The sequence below is a fragment of the Euleptes europaea genome, chromosome 12, assembly GCF_029931775.1.
Source record: "Euleptes europaea isolate rEulEur1 chromosome 12, rEulEur1.hap1, whole genome shotgun sequence".
NCBI lineage: Eukaryota > Metazoa > Chordata > Lepidosauria > Squamata > Sphaerodactylidae > Euleptes > Euleptes europaea.
Window position 1 is genome coordinate 31557320 of NC_079323.1, and position 17831 is coordinate 31575150.

A 17831-nucleotide genomic window follows, 5' to 3' on the forward strand; every position below is an offset into this window, starting at 1 on the left:
CCACAGCCCCTTCCGCCTCCTTTGACTTCCAGAACCACCTCCACTTCTTTCCTGCCCCTTCTGCCTTAGGCCCGCTTTCTCTTGGATCAACTGAGCCTTCAGGTTTGTGCCTGCAGTGCTCTCTCTCCACCCACCAACCCCATCTGCCGTCTCCGGAAACCTTATTTCTTATCTTCTTCCAGCCAATAGCAGACATGCTTCTGCACTTTGATCTTGTGAGGTTTTTCCACAGCGGTCCCTTTTTTCCTGAGAGCAATCCTGAAAGGGGGGGGGCGCGCGCGAATGGCCTTACTAGGTGGCGTGACCTCTGCACTGGTGTTAGTGCCACTTGCGCCATGCAAATGTGCACTAGCACAGCAGCATGAACTGGGTGCTAACAAAGCCTCGGCAGCAACGTATCGCCAGCTCAGGGGCTCGCTCCACTGCCAAAGAGGGTGTTCCCAGGGGCAGGGCTGACTTCAGTCAGCTCCCTGAGCCTTTTTACCTTGGGAACACCCCTTTTTGCCGGCATGAACTTGTACCTGCAAAAATGGTGGTGCGGCCCTGTGGAACCGCATGGAGCAGTTTCACGGGGCTGCGGGGGGACACATTTTCAACTTGCTTCACCGGGTCAGCAAGATGCTCAGGAGACGGCACCATCCCTGGGCGCCCCACAACTACTCCCCTTAGGATTGCTCTGCCCGCTATCCTTTGACGTTAAATAGTTTGATAAGGCCCTATTAAATTCAGACCACAGAATGTTTGAAATACAGTTCACGGAGACATATTCACTGGTGCAGACAGTTCAACTTCTAAATATACACGGTTTGGGTAACCTTGCATAGACTCAAATCTATACCACAGGGTATTTTTTAGAATTTTATTTTACTTTAAATGGCACTCCTAAAACGCTATGCTTATAAAACGAAAGCCACCCTACACGATAAAACTCATGGATAACATGTTTCACAATCAAGTTGCCAGGTATTTGGGGGAAGGACACAGACAACGGAAGCAACTCTGCTATAGTCTATGTGTTTCTCTCGTCCAGACATTCGAGCCATTGAAAAGGCAAATGCCCAAGTTTGATAAAATAGTTCAAATCCTCCTTCCCATACCGTCAAGCTTGGCAGTGGCATAAAGGCTTCTGGGAAAAGATTATGTCACAAAATAGGCTAGAGGAAACATCCAAGATTGCACCATCCTGCCCCGCGGAGGCAAAATACATTCATGTAGAGAGATTTTTAAAAAATCACACAGCATGGGATTAAGACACTAGACAGTGAGGCAGTTTGTACTTGCTCTAGAGAAAACACTCTCACAGCAAATTATTTTAAGACACTTGAAAGCAATCTACTCTGAAAGAAAAAGCACCATTAAAAACATGGGAGGGCGTTTGAATTGCTTGCTGTTGGCCCGCAGGGAAAAGTTGCATTTCACATGCTATTTTTGAATGGGAAATCTCAGAACAATCGTTTGGAACCTCAGCACAAAATGCGTGCCTGGGAAGGGAAGGGGCGGCAGTTTGCTCTCACAGCGGGCTCCTCACCATACATCTGTGCTCACACCAGGGAATCAGTATTATGTGGATTTGTCTCTGGCATTGCACTGAGGACCAAAAGTCACTGCAGTAGGAAAGTACATATGTCTATAAAGCGAACCCTATTAGAACAGGTAAAGATTTTTAAATGTTTCAAAGTTGTAACACTAGAAACCTAATCAGGGAGAACGACATACTGCTGGGTTAATTTACCTGGTTTTGTCCAGTTCTATGTTCTTCTGAACGCAACAGTATGGGCGTTTTTAATTTCCAACAGAATGAAAGATAAGTCTCTGACTTTTTGTATGCATGTCCCAAAAGCCAGATCCTTTCCTAGCAAATACGTGTGCCAAAAAAAAGGCTGAATATTATACCCTTCACATGAAAAAATATATATATAAAAGGCTTGATTTTCTGTAAAAATGGCAGTGGCACCTTCCATTTACTTGTTGCAATGCATAAGAGTACTGAAGAAATCTCTAAAACCCCTGAATGAGCCTAATTGCAACCACACTGATCTACCTTTCCACGGTAACCTTACCTCCACACAATGTGCTTTAAAAAAAAAAAAAACACGAATGACGTAGCCATTTCAATTCCGTGGAAAGCAAATAATTGACTACTGGCCTCAGGTGCATCCTTCCAACAACAGGCAAAGGATTTTTGCCTCCAGTACTCGGTTCTGCCCAACCTGTTTCCTGTTCCAAAAGGCTAGTGCTCCTTGTCTGTATTCAGCAAAGATCCAACAAAGTCGTCAAGAACTTAGGCACACTTGCCCGGTGTACCAGTCATCATTGCCTCTACTGCATTGTTCTACCCAGGTCAAGCTGTTTAACCCCAAATTCATAATATGTCCCTGCCACTTGCCAGCAGCACACAGCATTACGATCATTACGACCTTTCCCTTCAGGCAATCCCATTGGTGCCCATCTAAATTTGTCCCTGCTGTATACTTATGACATTCCATCAGCTTTATGTATTTACTGTAATATGCAAATATTTGATTTTCCAATGGTCAAAGGACAACAACCCCCTTGCTCCCAGAAATTCCATCAAACAGGTACCAGGTGAAGAAAAAAAATGGATGGGGAGAGAGAAGCTGGCTGATAATTCTTCTCCCTCGGCTCCAAAGGCACCAGTTCCTCCAACGCTCCCATTATCTGTTGCAGTACAAACCGCACATACTGTGTTAAAACATTAAGTCAGTGCAAAATACAGCTTCATTTCAACTTGAAACTTGTGTAATGGTGTGCTTATATTGCTGTCAAGGCACAGCTCAGGTCCTCAATAGGGCAATTTATTCTCTTCTCAAAGGAGGAAAATCTCTCTGGGAACCAAGGATACTTTAAGTCTCCAGTTCTCTGTTACGCCCCACCTTTTTCAGCCAATGACAAGACTAATGAGAATGTTATGAATTGTGTATCGAACACATCTACACATCTATGGATAAGTGAACATCTCATATGCCAAAAAGTAGTTAATTCAGATCCCAAGATCCCTCAAGTTTCTTGTAGACTAATTATTTGCCAGGAAGAAAGGACAGAATATAACAAAGCTTATGCAGTAGTTTTCTACAATACAATCCCCATTAGCCCCTCGGTCCCATTGCACTTTGATCCTATATAAATGGCACTTAAGTCTGTCTAAACTTCCTACTATCCAAATGACTTTGAGGATATTTGGCTATTAGACAAGGAGTCTATAATTAAAACTAAAGTCCCAAATAATAGAAAAGGCCAGTTAAAGGTGTGAACCACATCCCAGGCAAGCGGCAAATGCCACCAATTTGCTGATGTACAGTATTTTCTTTCATAACAAGCCACTCTGACCTTATCAGAATTTTTGTGCAATTATAAGAGCTTTCAACTGCTGTTGACTAGGCCAAAGGGGACAGCAGAGCTCTGGCCCCTGCAGTACAATTGAGTCCAAGCACCCGTTCAAACTCCCCGTCCTCCAGCATCCAGCACCATCAGAGGGAGGGTAGAAAGTAATCAGACATCCCTCTATCATGGCTGGGTGCAGCTCAGTTGAGAATCACATCCCCACAAAATAACGGTATTTAAATATCAGTGTGATGTAGTGGTGAGAGTGTCAGATCAGGATCTGGGAAACCCAGATTCAAATCCCCACTCTGCCACAGAAGCTCACGGGGTGACCTTCAGCCAGTCACACACACTGAGCCTAACCTACCTCACAGGGTTGTTGTGAGGATAAAGTGGAAGAGAGGGAAATGCTGTAAGCCACTTTGGGTTTTCATTGAGGGGAAAAGGCAGGCTATAGATGAAGTAAATAAATAATACTCCTGTGAACTACTTTGGGATCTAATCTGAAAAGGAGAATTAAAAAAATGTAACCTAGATTTCAACCCTCATCTTACAGAGAACATGTCAGTGCGCTGAGTCCTAAACACAGTCTTGAGGCATCTTAAAGCTGCTAGTAGCATAACCTTTTGGCAGCCAGACTCCCATAAGTGGGCTCTGACTCACAAAAGCTTATGCTGCGATAAATGTATTAGACGGGGGAACCCTTTAAAGAAATATGCATGAAAGCTTATGCTGTAATGCATTTGTTTAAATGTGTCACATGACCATGTTTTAGTTTTTACCTTATCTGAGCCACCTTCAATTGGGGCAGGCATATAAATTTTCTGGGCTGACAAAGAGGTGGACAGAATGTTGGAGTGCCCTGAACTCCGTAAGAGAAAGGTAGAGGAGGGAAATTAGTGATACAGAGCTACCTTACTCTACTCTGGCTCCACCAATCACACGGCTAAGAAAAAACCTCAAAGGCACTTAACAGGACCGCTAATGCACCTGTGTTCTAAAAAGAAAAGATGGAGAAAACCCCAATAAAATAATTTTAGCACAGGGATGGAAGCTTGGAAAGCATTTTTAAAAATATTCCCCCGCCAGCTTTTTGATACAGCGCAGATTTACAATAAAACCAATCATTTGCCCTTGGCTTCACTATGCAATATTAAGTCACCCTAGTACCATCTCCCAAACTTTCGGGTCCCCTTGTAAACTTCACCTAGAGCCCCTGAACCCACCAGCAGCCATTTCTTCACTAGCTGCATGAACAAAGTGCTTCCGGAGTTGCGCAAGCAGATTGCTGGTGCGCACCTAAGGCTCTATGGATTGAGGTACTGATCCAGCACAGGCATTAGGAAGGAACTAGAAAGGGACAACCTCCTAAAATCAACCAGTTCAGTAAGTGAGCAGTAAGAAGCCGTGCCCAAAGTACTCCCACATAGCAACTATGCACAGGGGTGGCTTCTGTCACTTGGAGGAAAGTACCTGAAGGATCTTCTCCATCCCTGGAAATTAATGTCTTGGATCCCATGACCTCATTCCCCTTGCACTTCACTTGGGCTGCTGCAGCAAAAGAAATCTCAAAGTGGCTTACAATCATCTCCCCCCCACAACCAACACCTTGTGAAGTAGGTGGGGCTGAGAGAACTGTGACTAGCCCAAGGTCACCCTGCAGGCTTCATGTGGAGGAGCAGGGAATCAAACCCGGTTCCCCAGATTAGAGTCCGCCACTCTTACCCATGCTGGCTCTCAAAGGCTTCCCTCTGCAAATAGTACTTCCAGGTGCCCTTGGGCATGCGCAAGTGCTAGCAGCAGAGGAAGTGAGCGCTGCAGTGGAGAAAAGTTCAAAAGAACTGCAAAGGAATGATGTCATCGGATTCAAGCCTGTGCCTCTAGCTGGTGGGAAAGCTGGTCACCCCCTTTCCCTGTTTTATGGTTTCAGAACCACTGCCTTAAATTAAAGAGTCTGCACTGGAACAGAAAAGTATATTCCTCAAAGATACCCCAACAATTAAGGTTTACTCATTGCACAGACAATCCCTATCAGTGCCCTGCTGACCAATGATTCACACATCACCGATGACCCACAGGTCAACGTATGAACATCCACCAGAGAAAAGCAGAGGATCTGAGGCTGCGTCTAGTGCTTCAAAAACTTATTATATCAGGTGCTGTGGAACACAGGCAGGATGGTGCTGCTGCAGTCGTCTTGTTTGTGGCTTCCTAGAGACACCTGGTTGGCCACTGTGTGAACAGACTGCTGGACTTGTTGGGCCTTGGTCTGATCCAGCAGGGCCTTTCTTCTTATGTGTCTGATCTGTAATGGTTGTTCCGTACACCTATGAGGACTGCAGGCATCAAGTGATGAATGCACATAGGAGCAAAGTCACTTTCACATGTGGGTCATTCCCGTCAATCCTGCAGAACGGTGCCTGTTTCGACAGTGTTCTGGTTTGCAATATGGCTTAGTCGAGAGCTGTTTGCCTTTAACGCCTTAAGACACTGATGACTAGGTGGGCTAACTTAAAAGTGACCGACGCAGCATCTTCATACAATGGCTTCAGTGGAGCGCTGCAAAGCGGGAGAGCCCAAGGTAACGAACTGGATCCAGTTGCGCAGGAAGCCCCGGTTGTATTGGCCGGTGTCTATCGCCATCCCGCAGCACAGCCTGCGCCCAGAGTTCTCTCGTAGGGCGATCCGAGCTTCCCTCTCCGTCACGTTATAGCTGATGTTCAAGAGCTGAATGAGAAGGATGTAGCCCATTCCAGAGGTAACAATGGCGCAATACCACACACAGGTGAATGACAGCGCAGAACTAGAAGTAGAGAATAGAAAGCACAGAAACCATTTATGGTGAGCAGAACAACAGGAACGCACAGACAAGCGGACAATCCTGACGGTCCCCTCCCCCTTTCATATTGCATTAGAGCAAATCACAGGCTCCCCTTTCCCCTTGAAACACCCAATTCATCAGAACATCTCAAAGATTATTTTCCAAAATCACCATCAGGAATGCTCCTTCCACTTCTCCCCTCCTCCACGTTCAGAGGAACCAAATCTTCTCCATGTGACAGAGGTTCTTGGTTTAGCAATCTTGTTTCTGGGTTTTCCCATAACGTTTCGCCTTTATTTATTGAATAAATCTGATTTTACAAATGCTGCAAGCTGCTTTAGGGACTCCAGTGGAAAAGGGAGGAGAGAATCCCAAATCAATAAAACTAACTAACACAGGGCTATAACAATGCCTAAAGAACAGCGGCTCAACAGCCAGCTTACCTGTTCTATGCAGCTGCTCTGGTCAAATGGAGGCCATCCAGGTTGGCCACGTTGCTCTCAGGTGGCCAACAGTCTACAGATAGCCAAGACTGACATTTCACATTTAGCCTCCAGGGTGCCCTCTGAAGCTATCTAAAAGTCAGTGCTGCACTAGGTATTTAGAAAGTTACAATATTAACACTCCTTATCAAGAGAATCCAACCAGGCACATGGTTGCCATCCTAAAACCTACACCACCTGGGGAAAGGGCCAGTTCCTCCACTTCAGATAGGTGTCTCAATATGAGCCCTTAAATTTAAGTGTCAGTGCTGTTTCTATATGTAAAAGTATTTCCCCATTAATCTCCAAGACCAAGTAAAGAATGGAGTATTCCAACTGCAGAAATGTTAAAGTCAAGAAGGGGATGAGATGAGATTACTGGAATAAAATCATACAACTCATTGGTCCTATTCTATACAATTGGGGTAACAATAAAACAATAAGGAAGAAAGAGGAGCAGAAGGTGACAAAGATGGCCTGCAAGCAATGAAAGCCGGCAAGAAATGAAACTAAGCCAGCACGGAGTACTGTCAGAAAGTGGCCGATGTTCTGCTTTGGAATCCCCTCCCCGCAAAAAGAAGAGAAGGCCCAGTAAGGAATGCAAGTCACTGCTACCCCTGGCGTGGTACATATAGAGGGAGTGTGCAGAGGCCTGGGAACTGACTCATGATGAACCTGGAAAGTGAAAGTCGCCGACAATGTCAGGAAAGACAGTGATAAAAGAAGAGAGCATCTGGGCAGACAAAGCTATTAAAATAGGCAGGATAAGGAAATGGTCATTTGGAAACTTTAGCATTTGAGCACAGGATTTTAGGGAGGACCACCACCAAGATGCGTCAAGAGCTTCATCTTGGGAAGCAACAACATTTTGCGGTTAAGGTACAACACTGACCAGGCCCCCCACCCCACCCCCAACAACAACAGGGCTTTATGCTTGCTTCAGACAAAAATTTCCCCCTAATACTATCTGGACAATTCACATGCATACATTCAACCATGCAGTTCTGAAGATTTAATGGTACAAGGCTTTGGATTTAGGTAATTTCTGATTCCCCCTCCCAATCCAAGCATTTTGAGGAACAGGTCTTCCCAACCTTCCCACTTTGCCCCTGAGGTCTGCTGCCCGCGCCCCCCCCCCCCCAAAAAAAAAACAATTTCAGGGGATTCAGTAGTCTCTGGGGGTAAAGACTAGGAAAGGCCTGATCCTCAAAATCCAGTTGTCTGGATTCTCCCCAGTGTTTAATCTATAACAATTGTTCCTACAAACACTTTAATATTTGTGAACTCTCAGACTAGAACCATGTCAGAGACACAAGGGCTCAGACCACTACTCCCTTCATCAGTTACAGAGCATTTCTCTCACCTGTAATCTGCATAGACCCCAGGGCAGTAGAACAGTGCCTTGATGGTGGCTTTCCCCCTACAGATCGTGTCCAAAGTCAAAGAAATCCCATATACTGAGGTGAGCAGAAAAAAGGAGAGCGCGAGGATAAAGGCCTGGTGGTTCTGTTCCCCAACACAGCTGTTAATCCTCCAAGGTGCAAAGGAAAGAAAAACATTTTAAGATAAAGTGGTTTTGGAGACAACCCAAAGCATCCATAAGTATCGGGGCCTCATTCTGCTTAAGGATCCTCTCCCACCACTGAAAAGTGATAAACGATGCACGCTACTGCCTGTTAGACAGTAAAGAGATGTTCATACTAACGATATTGTCAAGACAACCTTATGTGGAAAGGGACCTGAAGGAACAGGGACCGAATTAACAATACCCACCCAACTAACAATGCCAAAAGATCCCAACCACAGTAGAAACACTGCAAGAGGAACCACAGCTCACAGGTAGCACCGGTGTCAGAAAGAAACATGACACTGAATCCCCAAAGGACATACCAGACACAGTGATGGTCCAGTCTCTTCACACACCTGCCACATATCCGACAGTGCCCAGCTCGGACTGGCCTAACAAGCTGACACTTGGAGCACCAGTCCTCCGTGACCCCGCCTGGCTCCTCTTTCAACGGGCCGGAAGGGCCCTCGGTGTGACTGTTTGTAGCAGTGCCGGATAGAGTGGCTCTGTAAAGCCCGTTGGCGCTCCCCAGGCCATTCTGGCTTGAGATGACGTTGTTGTTGCTGTTGCCTTGACAAAGGGCTTTGTCACTGCTCATTTGGCTGCAAAGGTAGCCAGGGTCTCTCTTGGCTCGAGACAGAGCCACAAGCATGACAATTAAACCACAAGTGAGAATTGTCACCTGGCCGCGTCCCACGTGGCCACGGGGAACCACCTCCTGGAGGAACACAAAGTACATATAGCCCAGGGAAAAAAGCCCTAGACTCAAGAAGAAGAGAGTCCGACCCTTCTTCCTGTGTGTGAGGTAGTAGTACCACAGCACCAGGACAGGAAGCGATACCAGGATGATGAGCGCCAGGAGGAAGTGCAAGGCTGCTATGTGAAGGAAGACGGGCAGCAGGATAATTGGCGGGAGGAGGCTGATATCGATCTTCAGAGCCCCCCTGGGCCATGGGAAGCGGAAGCGGTCCGTGAAGGTGTCTGCAATTCTTTCTAAATTCCCAGGGGGCAAGGGTCGGCAAGTCAGCCACCTGTCAGGGAATTTATTTATTTAGAATGTTTCTACACCCCTCCTTTCTCCCACCCTGACCCAAGGTAGGTGACAACTATGCAAAAATAATCCATTTATTAAATAATGAGAACACATCAATAAAAGACCACAAAAGCTTGGGAAAATACAGTTTTCAGCTCACATAAAAATGAAGGGCCCAGGACAGACATCTCCATGATCATGTACCTCACCCCATCCCTTTATGCCAGACCTTTGAAGATTCAACCACTTGAAATGCTGTCGAATGAGGCCCAGGCCCTGTGGGATTTGGTCCAATTCCACAGGGCTTGCAAGATAGAGATGTTCCGCCAGGCCTATGGTTGAGGGCAGCGACGGTTTTATCACAGCTGGTCTCCCTGTTCCACCTTGTTCCATCCTGGCCCTGCTTTCCACTTCCTCATCTGGCTGGCCTGCTACGGCCACCATTAGTATTTTCAGTCGCCATCTGGATTTTGATTTTAATTTACTAAGTGGATTTCATTTTAAGTTGTAATTGTTACCTAATACATTATGTATTATTATATTGCATTTTTAAAGTGAACATGTTGCAGTTATTATTGATGTGAACTGACCTTAGCCCGGCGCCGGCTGGGAAATGGTGGGATAAAAGTCCAATAAAATATGCTGTGGGAGGCATTTGTGTACTTTTAAAGACATGGAGCACACAATCATCAGTTCTCTGGTGTGCATACACCTATTTTATGTTAAAATGCATATCTTTCCCAATACATGTTTATCTTGTACATAAACTGTGTGTCCATGCACATGGATCAGTGTCCAGGCTAAAAGTGAAACATTAAACACCCCTGCCCCTTCCATTCCTACCTAGAAATCCAGCTGGCACTCTATAAGATTGCATCGTATCACATCACCATAATGGCAATCAGTTCAAAACTCATGAGAATCCCTCGCTGTTCTGCAAAGATAGCCAAGCAACATCCCAAAACTACAATGCCACAGGAAATCCAATTCTAGGAATCAAAATTTGCTGTATTTTTGCCTGAGCTTCCACTTCTACGGGGAACGAATGCCTCTTCAGATGGAGAAAATGACTGAAAATGGAATCAGGACAGGGCTTGATAAATTCCAGGTGCCATGTCACCATGGTACCTAGAAATTTCATTGTGTTGCCAAGCATTTTTTTTGGTACCAGTAATTAAAAAATAAAATCATTCATATTTCAGCCTTCAGGATTCTGGTCTGGCTCCTAAAAACTTGGGCTGGCTTCTAGACCCAAAGAAAATTTATCAAAGCCTGTTTCAGGAAACTATTCACCACATCTGGCAAATCCAATCAAGAAGGGGAAAGCGCATTATGGTTTATAGTGCCTTTACAATACTCAAGGATGTGTAGTGATTTTGTTTCAAAGCTTCTGGCTCTCTTCGATTAGGATCCAACTGCATTTTAGAATTTATTTTTTATTCTCTGAGTCTCGCTAGACTCCGTGCACCATTGTGGAAGAAAATGGCTGGACTACTTTTAACCTCCCTCAGTGGGAAGCTGATTGGAATGCTATCATAACATTAATAATGCCAGAGCGCAGAGGCCAGACTAGCACAGTCCATTTGAGGTGGATCAAAAAAGATTACTCAGGAGAGAGGACAAGAGTTTGGCTATTCACAAGGTTGAATAAATAATGTAAACATTATCAAAGTGAATATACACTCAACCTAGGCTGATGCTGGGAGGGAGGGGGAAATTCCTCTGTTCTTTGGTGTTATCTCCACTGCAGCAGATTATTACAAAAGTAAAACACACTGGATTAGATTATTTGGAGTTTGCATGTCATAAAGACAACACTGTATACTATCTACGAAGACTTATGCCACCATCTATCAGGGTGCTTTGACATACTTCAGTCCCTGCAATCCACACCACATCCGTCCTCAAACTTTATTGCGTCTGCAGCCATTGGGGACGGTCATGATGCCAGTGCAGTAGACAGAATTATCCCCAAGAGCAACATTGGCACAGGGTGGTCCCTCCCACTACACAGACACTGCACGAAGACAGATTACCCCCACACACCCAGTTGCAGCTACAACATTCACTGTGAACAGACAAGGAATGTTCTGTAATCCATACAGCCAAGTCACTTCAGAAAGTTTCTGTAAACACAGAACTAACATTTACTTATCCTGGCTAGTATTTGGATGGAAGGCCTCCAAGGAATACCAGGGGCATGATGCAGGCAATGGTAAACGACCTCTGAACGTCTCTTGCGTTGAAAACTCTATGGGGTCGTTGTAAATCAGCTGTGACTTGACAGCAAAAAGAGAGAGAGGAAGAGGCAGCTGTGCCCTTTATGCAACTATATTGACTTAAGTTCTGGCGAGGAAGCCATGCTCAAGCATGAATGGGGAAACACTTGCAGAACTTCTCAACAATAGAAATACATTTGTTTTAAATAAAAGAAACAAATAGTTGCCTTTAAATCTCAGGTATTCCACAGTGTGTGTGTGCTGCTTTCCCGCTGTTCATCAACCTGACCCCCTGCAGAGCAGGCCGGCTTCCCAAACTAACATGGCATTGGCCACTTTTTTCCTGACATGCCTCCTGCGCATTTAAAACTTGCAAGGCAAGCAGTAACTCAACAGACGAAGCTTTTTAGCACTCACTAGCAAGATTCTGCTGCTCTGGAGCCCTTAAAGGAGCATTTTTTAAAGTGGCAATGCCCAAAGGCTGCAAAGGAAATCCACACAGAGATACTCAGGCCTCATTATGGGGAGGGAAACAGATCGCTGCACTGGGGTCCCTGTTACGCGATCACACCCCAGACACACAGGGCCTTTCAGAGACCGAGCCAGAGACATGACAGGATCTACCCCAACTAGAGGCAAGTTTCAGAAGGGCCAGCTCCCCCTCCCCACCCACTCCAACTTACCTTTCACAGCATTCATCGAGGTCCTCACAGTTACAAAGACAGGCCGTCAGGTGGCTTCGCTCCCCCGTCCGATCCAGGTACTCGCAGCAACAGAGGGCATCCTCCATCTCGGGGCCTTTAGGTTTCTTTTTGCGAGGTTTCATCGTGCCCGCTCCTCCCCGGGCAGCGACCGCGCCTCTCCTTCCCTCGGCAGCAAAAGAATACCTTTGCAACACAATTCACAGTGGGCCGCCGTGTTAGTCTGTCTGCAGTAGTAGAAAAGAGCAAGAGTCCAGGAGCACCTTAAAGACTAACAAAAATCTTTTCTGGCAGGGTGGGAGCTTTCGTGAGCCACAGCTCACTTCTTCAGATACAGCTGGAAAGTGAATCCATCTGTCTTTAAGTAGAGGAGAGTGAATTCAGATGGACTGGACTCTTGCTCTTTGCAACACAGAAAGGGGGAGGGGGAAGAGAGATCCTGCCGAGAAACTTTTTTCATTCCAGCCCCCAGCCCCAAAGAGCATTTTGGAAATTGCAAGAACGACCGCGAAGTGACAAACCCTGGGCGCGGACTCCCCTCCCAGCTCGGCCGTCACTGTCAGCCCCCAAACCAGCGCGGCAGACGCACGGTCCCGTCCGCTTGCTCAGCGGCGCCCCCACCCCGGCGGGGCAGAACACCACCCCTGCAGCCTCCCCACCCTACAATTCCTATCGCATTCCAGCCAGCTCCTCTGCAAAATGCAAAAACTCTGCAGCCAAGCCCCACGCGCTCCTCCTTGGGCAGCTGCCATTGGCTGAACCCCCTCCTCCCTCCCCACCCCCATCCCCATCCCCCGCCAGCTCCACCTGCTCCACTTCCAAGCCGCCCGCCTGCCCTTCTGGCGCTCTCCCGGCGCTTGGAAGCTTCCGGCTTCCAGGGAATTCCCAGGGCTCGTCCTCTGCTTTGGTGACGTCACGGAGCGCTGCCCAATGGCTGCAGGGGAGGAGGCGCACTTCAGCGCCGGGGAGCGCGTGGCTCGTGCTCCAGGGCAGCGCTGCCCGGTTTGATTGGCGTGGCGTGCCAGCTGGGGGCGCTTCGGCAAGAGATGGCTGCTGAATGCCTGGCGGTGCCTGCCTGACCTTGGGGTTAAATGGCATGTCCTCGCTTGTTTGGATATAGGGTGTGGCCTTTTTTAAATAGATATGGATATAGATATATATAGATATATATAGATATATATATATATAATTTTCCTTCATTTAATATATCCATAAAAACATAATAATAGTAATAAAGGGAAAAACCAAATAATATTCTAATTTAACAATCAAATGACTTCCCCCTTCTCCCTTTCCCGTCTAAAATCAAATTATATGCTCTTTTGCTAACAGAACTAATCCCAATATTATTTTAATTAATCTGTTCTTGTCATAGCCAACATTATAAAATCAATACCTAATATAAAAATTAATACAAAGCATGAATAAGGGATTAGATCAACGAGTATCCTTTAAATGATCCCGTTAAAAAATGATTTTCACAGTACATTCTCCAAGCCTCCCATTCCCCCCAAAATTGTTCATTATCATTGTGATTTATCAAAGCTGTAAGGTTCGCCGTCTCAGTCAATTCCAGCATCTTTGGATATAGGGTGTGGCCTTTACCGCGCCGAAGAACCGGCCCCGAGGCCGGCGGAGAGTTTTTGTTTAATTTGTGCTTGTTCCCCCAAACCCTCCAGAACTTCCTGCAGGAAAATCAGGGCAGGGTTTTAAAAAATAAATAAATCTTGAAATTGAATCAGTGGAATATCACTTAACCATTGGCCATTTTTGCATGGTCAGGTTTGATGCTCACACAGCTTTTTTTAAAATGTGACTTTAAAAATGCCTATTCATGGTTCCGACGCAAAAGAAGAAATTTGTCATGGGCCCTGCCTTGGGAGCTGAGGACTCTGAAGCTGAAGTGGAGGAACAGGTTGCCTCTGGGCCCTCAGTAACTCCATTGCAGCCAGTAGCACAGGAGCCTGAAACAACTGAGCAGGAACCACAGCTAGGCAGAGAGATGGAACAAGGGCAGACAGAAGCTACTCTTCCCCCAACCCCTGCAGTGGAAGCTGAGAATGGCAGCCCTCCAAGCTCACCTGAACCTGATAGGCGTATCAGGACTCGGCAGCGTGTGGTTATGCAAGGTAGAAAGAGAAGTGCTCGCTTGGAGAGGTTAAGCAGACAGAGAACTGGTGCTGAGTCGTTTCAGGATGAAGCCTAGCCTGGAAGTGCGCTGACTGATAAAGGCAGTGCACGCGTGCTTTCACTTTGCGGAAGCAACTGTGCAGTTTCTCTGTGTTCCCGCTACCACTCATGATTGATCTCTCCAGCCATTGACTCCTGCCTGCTTTGACGACGCCTCCGACTTCTGACCTCGGTAAACAGCATAATCTTCGCCTTCTCCGAAAGGGGCTAGATACCTCCCACACGTCTGAGGACTGCAGGCACCGCCTGGCCCTTGGCCTTACGCCAGCACAAAATTCCACACACATCCCACTTGCCCGCTCCTTCGTTTCTGTTTGCATAGCTATTAGTATGTGCATAGCTAATGTGTCGCTATTGTTTTGCATGGTTCCTTGAGGGAGTGGGATTCTTCGCGGCAAACACCAAAGGTCGCGTTAAATGGGCTCTCCCCAAGCTGGGCCCTTCCTCCATCCCTCTACTATTGTATGCCGATGATGCTTTGGTATTATCACTAACACAGAAGGGGCTAAGACGGCTGCTGTCCATGTTTGTAAGCTATAGCAATGCCAACTTAGTATCCATCAATTACAAGAAATCTAAGATCCTAGTCCTCTCTAAATTTTGGAGACGTCACAGTTGGACAGTTAAGGGGCACAAAACTGAACAAGTGAAACAATTCAGATACTTGGGCCTGAATTTCCAATACAACAGCAATTGGACAACTCACAGGAACTATGCTGTGTCCTCAGCTAAACTTAATGAGGCCACAATCCGCTTTTTTTATGTCTATGGTGGTCAATTAGTTCCTGCTGCCTTACCAGTGTTTAAGGCTAAATCCCTCTCCCAACTCCTATATGGAGTTCCTATTTGGGTAAGTGCCTTCAATCAGGACATTGAGAGGATTCAGTCCACTTCCTACTCTGTATTCTTGGTGTCCCCAATTGCGTAGGGTATGCAGCTCCTTGAGACGGGACAGGGTTTTTTGGAGACTAGAACTTGGATCCATACCATTAAGTTCTGGTTCCGTCTGCACTTTCTAACTGAATATCCTGGTTATATTCCTGCACTGCTGGGAGATACTTACATAAGCCAGTGGTTGAAATTATTTATCAGGAAAATCAGGTCTGTCGGTATTCCATTTGATTCTCTTTTGATGCTTGGGAAAGAGCAAGCATTTAGACTGATACGTCAGCGCCTACTAGATATAGAAATGCAGACCCTAACCTCCCTAGCTAATAGACACTGTTCCCCCATGTTTCATGGTATTACTCCGACTTATGGAGCTACAGTTTCCTACTTGTCTTATTTGGAGTCACCGGACACTCGCAGAGTTTTCATGCTCGCTAGACTTAACATTCTTCCTTCATCTATTCTACAAGGAAGATACAAAGGAATCCCTTTTATTGATAGGTATTGTCCATGTAAGAGTGGGGATCCTGAACACTTAACCCACGTGCTGTTGTACTGCCAGCTCTACATGAGGCCGAGGAATACCTATATTAAACCCCTACTGCCCAGTGATCAGAGTCTCTCAGATCAGCAGTTGGTGATGTACCGTTTATGTGATAGAAACCCCTCGTCACCCAACAAGTAGCTAGTTTTCTCCGGTCTGCACAAAGGATTCGCGAGCAGTTTATTTGTACTTCTAAGTAATGTCATTTTAATGTAACCTGTTTTAACCTTTTTCGCAACTCTGTTTATTGTATGCTGATGTAAATGCCTAATAAAGGTGATGATGATGATGGTTAAACGGGCTGTTTAGTAATGTGAAGCAGGTATGCGCTGGCTTTGCAGTCACTTCTGGAATGAAGGTTCAGCGTGCAAAATTCAAAAAAATATGCGGGGCAATTCAGCCTGGACGCGCTGCTAATTACCATGCAAAAATGGCCATTGATTAAATGATTGAATCTCTTCAAGTTTGTATTCAAGAATAATTGATGGGGGGGGGGGGGAGACACATTAACAGCAGGCAGTATTGCACAAAAAAGGGAAACATCGTTGCTTGCCTCCCGTAGATTTGTAAGTACTGCCATTAGAATATGTAGTTTAAAAATTACTACCTGTGTATTAATGGATCACGATTTTTAAATCAGATTTGACAAAACAGCACCGCCTTAAAAGAGGGACGCTACTGTAGTTGACCTCCGTCTTCTCCAGGGCTGGTGCCAGTCATTTTTGCGCCCTAGGCGAGGCTAACTACTTGTGCCCCCCCCCTTTCCTAGCCAATTTTTTGGGGGAAAAACATGTCTTGTAGGGGAAAAAATAAAAGCACAAAACTTTTTATAAGAGGTTATAATTAATTCTGTTCCATAGCACTGTTGTGGCACTTATCTTAAAAGAAAAAAATATAAATTGCCAGTTGCATTTTTTTCAAGAAACTAATTTGTTTAAAAACTGTGCCCCTCAGGCCAGTTCTGCACCGCTCGGAGGTCTGCGCGCCCTAGGCAACCGCCTAGTTCACCGCATGGTAGCACCAGCCCTGGTCTTCTCACACCAAAGACCATTTGGAACACCCATCTGCTCTCCTAACGGCCACCAGGGCATCTCCCGTTTACTCTGCGGCAGCATGACCTGCGCTAACACTGTGATTATTTAAATATAAGAACACCAAGAACGCAACACACCTGGTTGCACACAGCTGCAGCTTAGATACAGCCACCATTTAGTACCTGGATAAGGAATTATGGGAAAGGGAGGGAAGCAGACTGACAACATTTTTTCAAAGACATCCCCCAAAGGCAAAACAGTTGGAACATAAACAGCTCCTTGACAGTTCAGGGTGGCAACTTATTGCAAGGTACTTCTGTCATTCTCCACCAAATGGGGAGGATTTGCTACAGGTTAATGCCACTCACTTCGTAAGGGGGTCAATGGGAAGGCTAAGAATAGGCTTAACTGGTGATGTCTTTGTACATTTTGTGGTACTTACTACTCACCCACAGGGGAGGGACATCTTTGTACCAGATGTATGAGATCTAGGCTGAACTTTTTTGTTCCTCCTCTGTTGTGGGGGATGGGGGTAGGGTGGCCAGATCCAGGTTGGGAAATTCCTGGAGATTTGGGGAAGGAGTCAGGGGATGACAGGAACCTCAGTGGGGTATGATTACCATAACGCCCACCCTCCAAAGGATCCATTTTCTCCAGGGGAACTGATCTCAGTAGTCTCAAGATGTAATTCCAAGGGATTCCCAGGTCCCAACTGGAGGCTGGCACCCCTAGTGTGGCTAGAAGTATGAGCCTTTGGTAAGTGCCAAAGGGCTCTTGGCTTGGTTGGCAGCCGTGCCCACAAATTGGGCTATACGTTTTTCTCCTGTTTAAATTGGGCTTTACGTTTTTCTCCTGTTTATCTAAATTTTAGGGTTTTTTTTGTAAGCTACTTTGAATCAGCAGTAGGGAGAAAAGCACTATAGAATTACCTGGATTGTCAGAAAATTTATTCCAGTTGATAACTTAAAAACCACACAAGTACAGTAGCACCTGATTTCCATGCGTTTTCA

At 45.9% G+C, this 17831-nt stretch overlaps 1 protein-coding gene across 1 annotated transcript; it reads right to left on the minus strand.

Moving 5' to 3' along the window:
• Window positions 1-5877: 5877 nt before the first annotated feature.
• Window positions 5878-12290, minus strand: ZDHHC23 (zinc finger DHHC-type palmitoyltransferase 23). Its single transcript, XM_056858692.1, has 4 exons — window positions 12148-12290; window positions 8536-9243; window positions 8009-8176; window positions 5878-6145 (listed from the first exon to the last, which is right to left on the minus strand). Exons 1-4 carry the CDS (start codon window positions 12288-12290, stop codon window positions 5878-5880), a joined length of 1287 nt encoding a protein of 428 aa, XP_056714670.1.
• Window positions 12291-17831: the final 5541 nt, after the last annotated feature.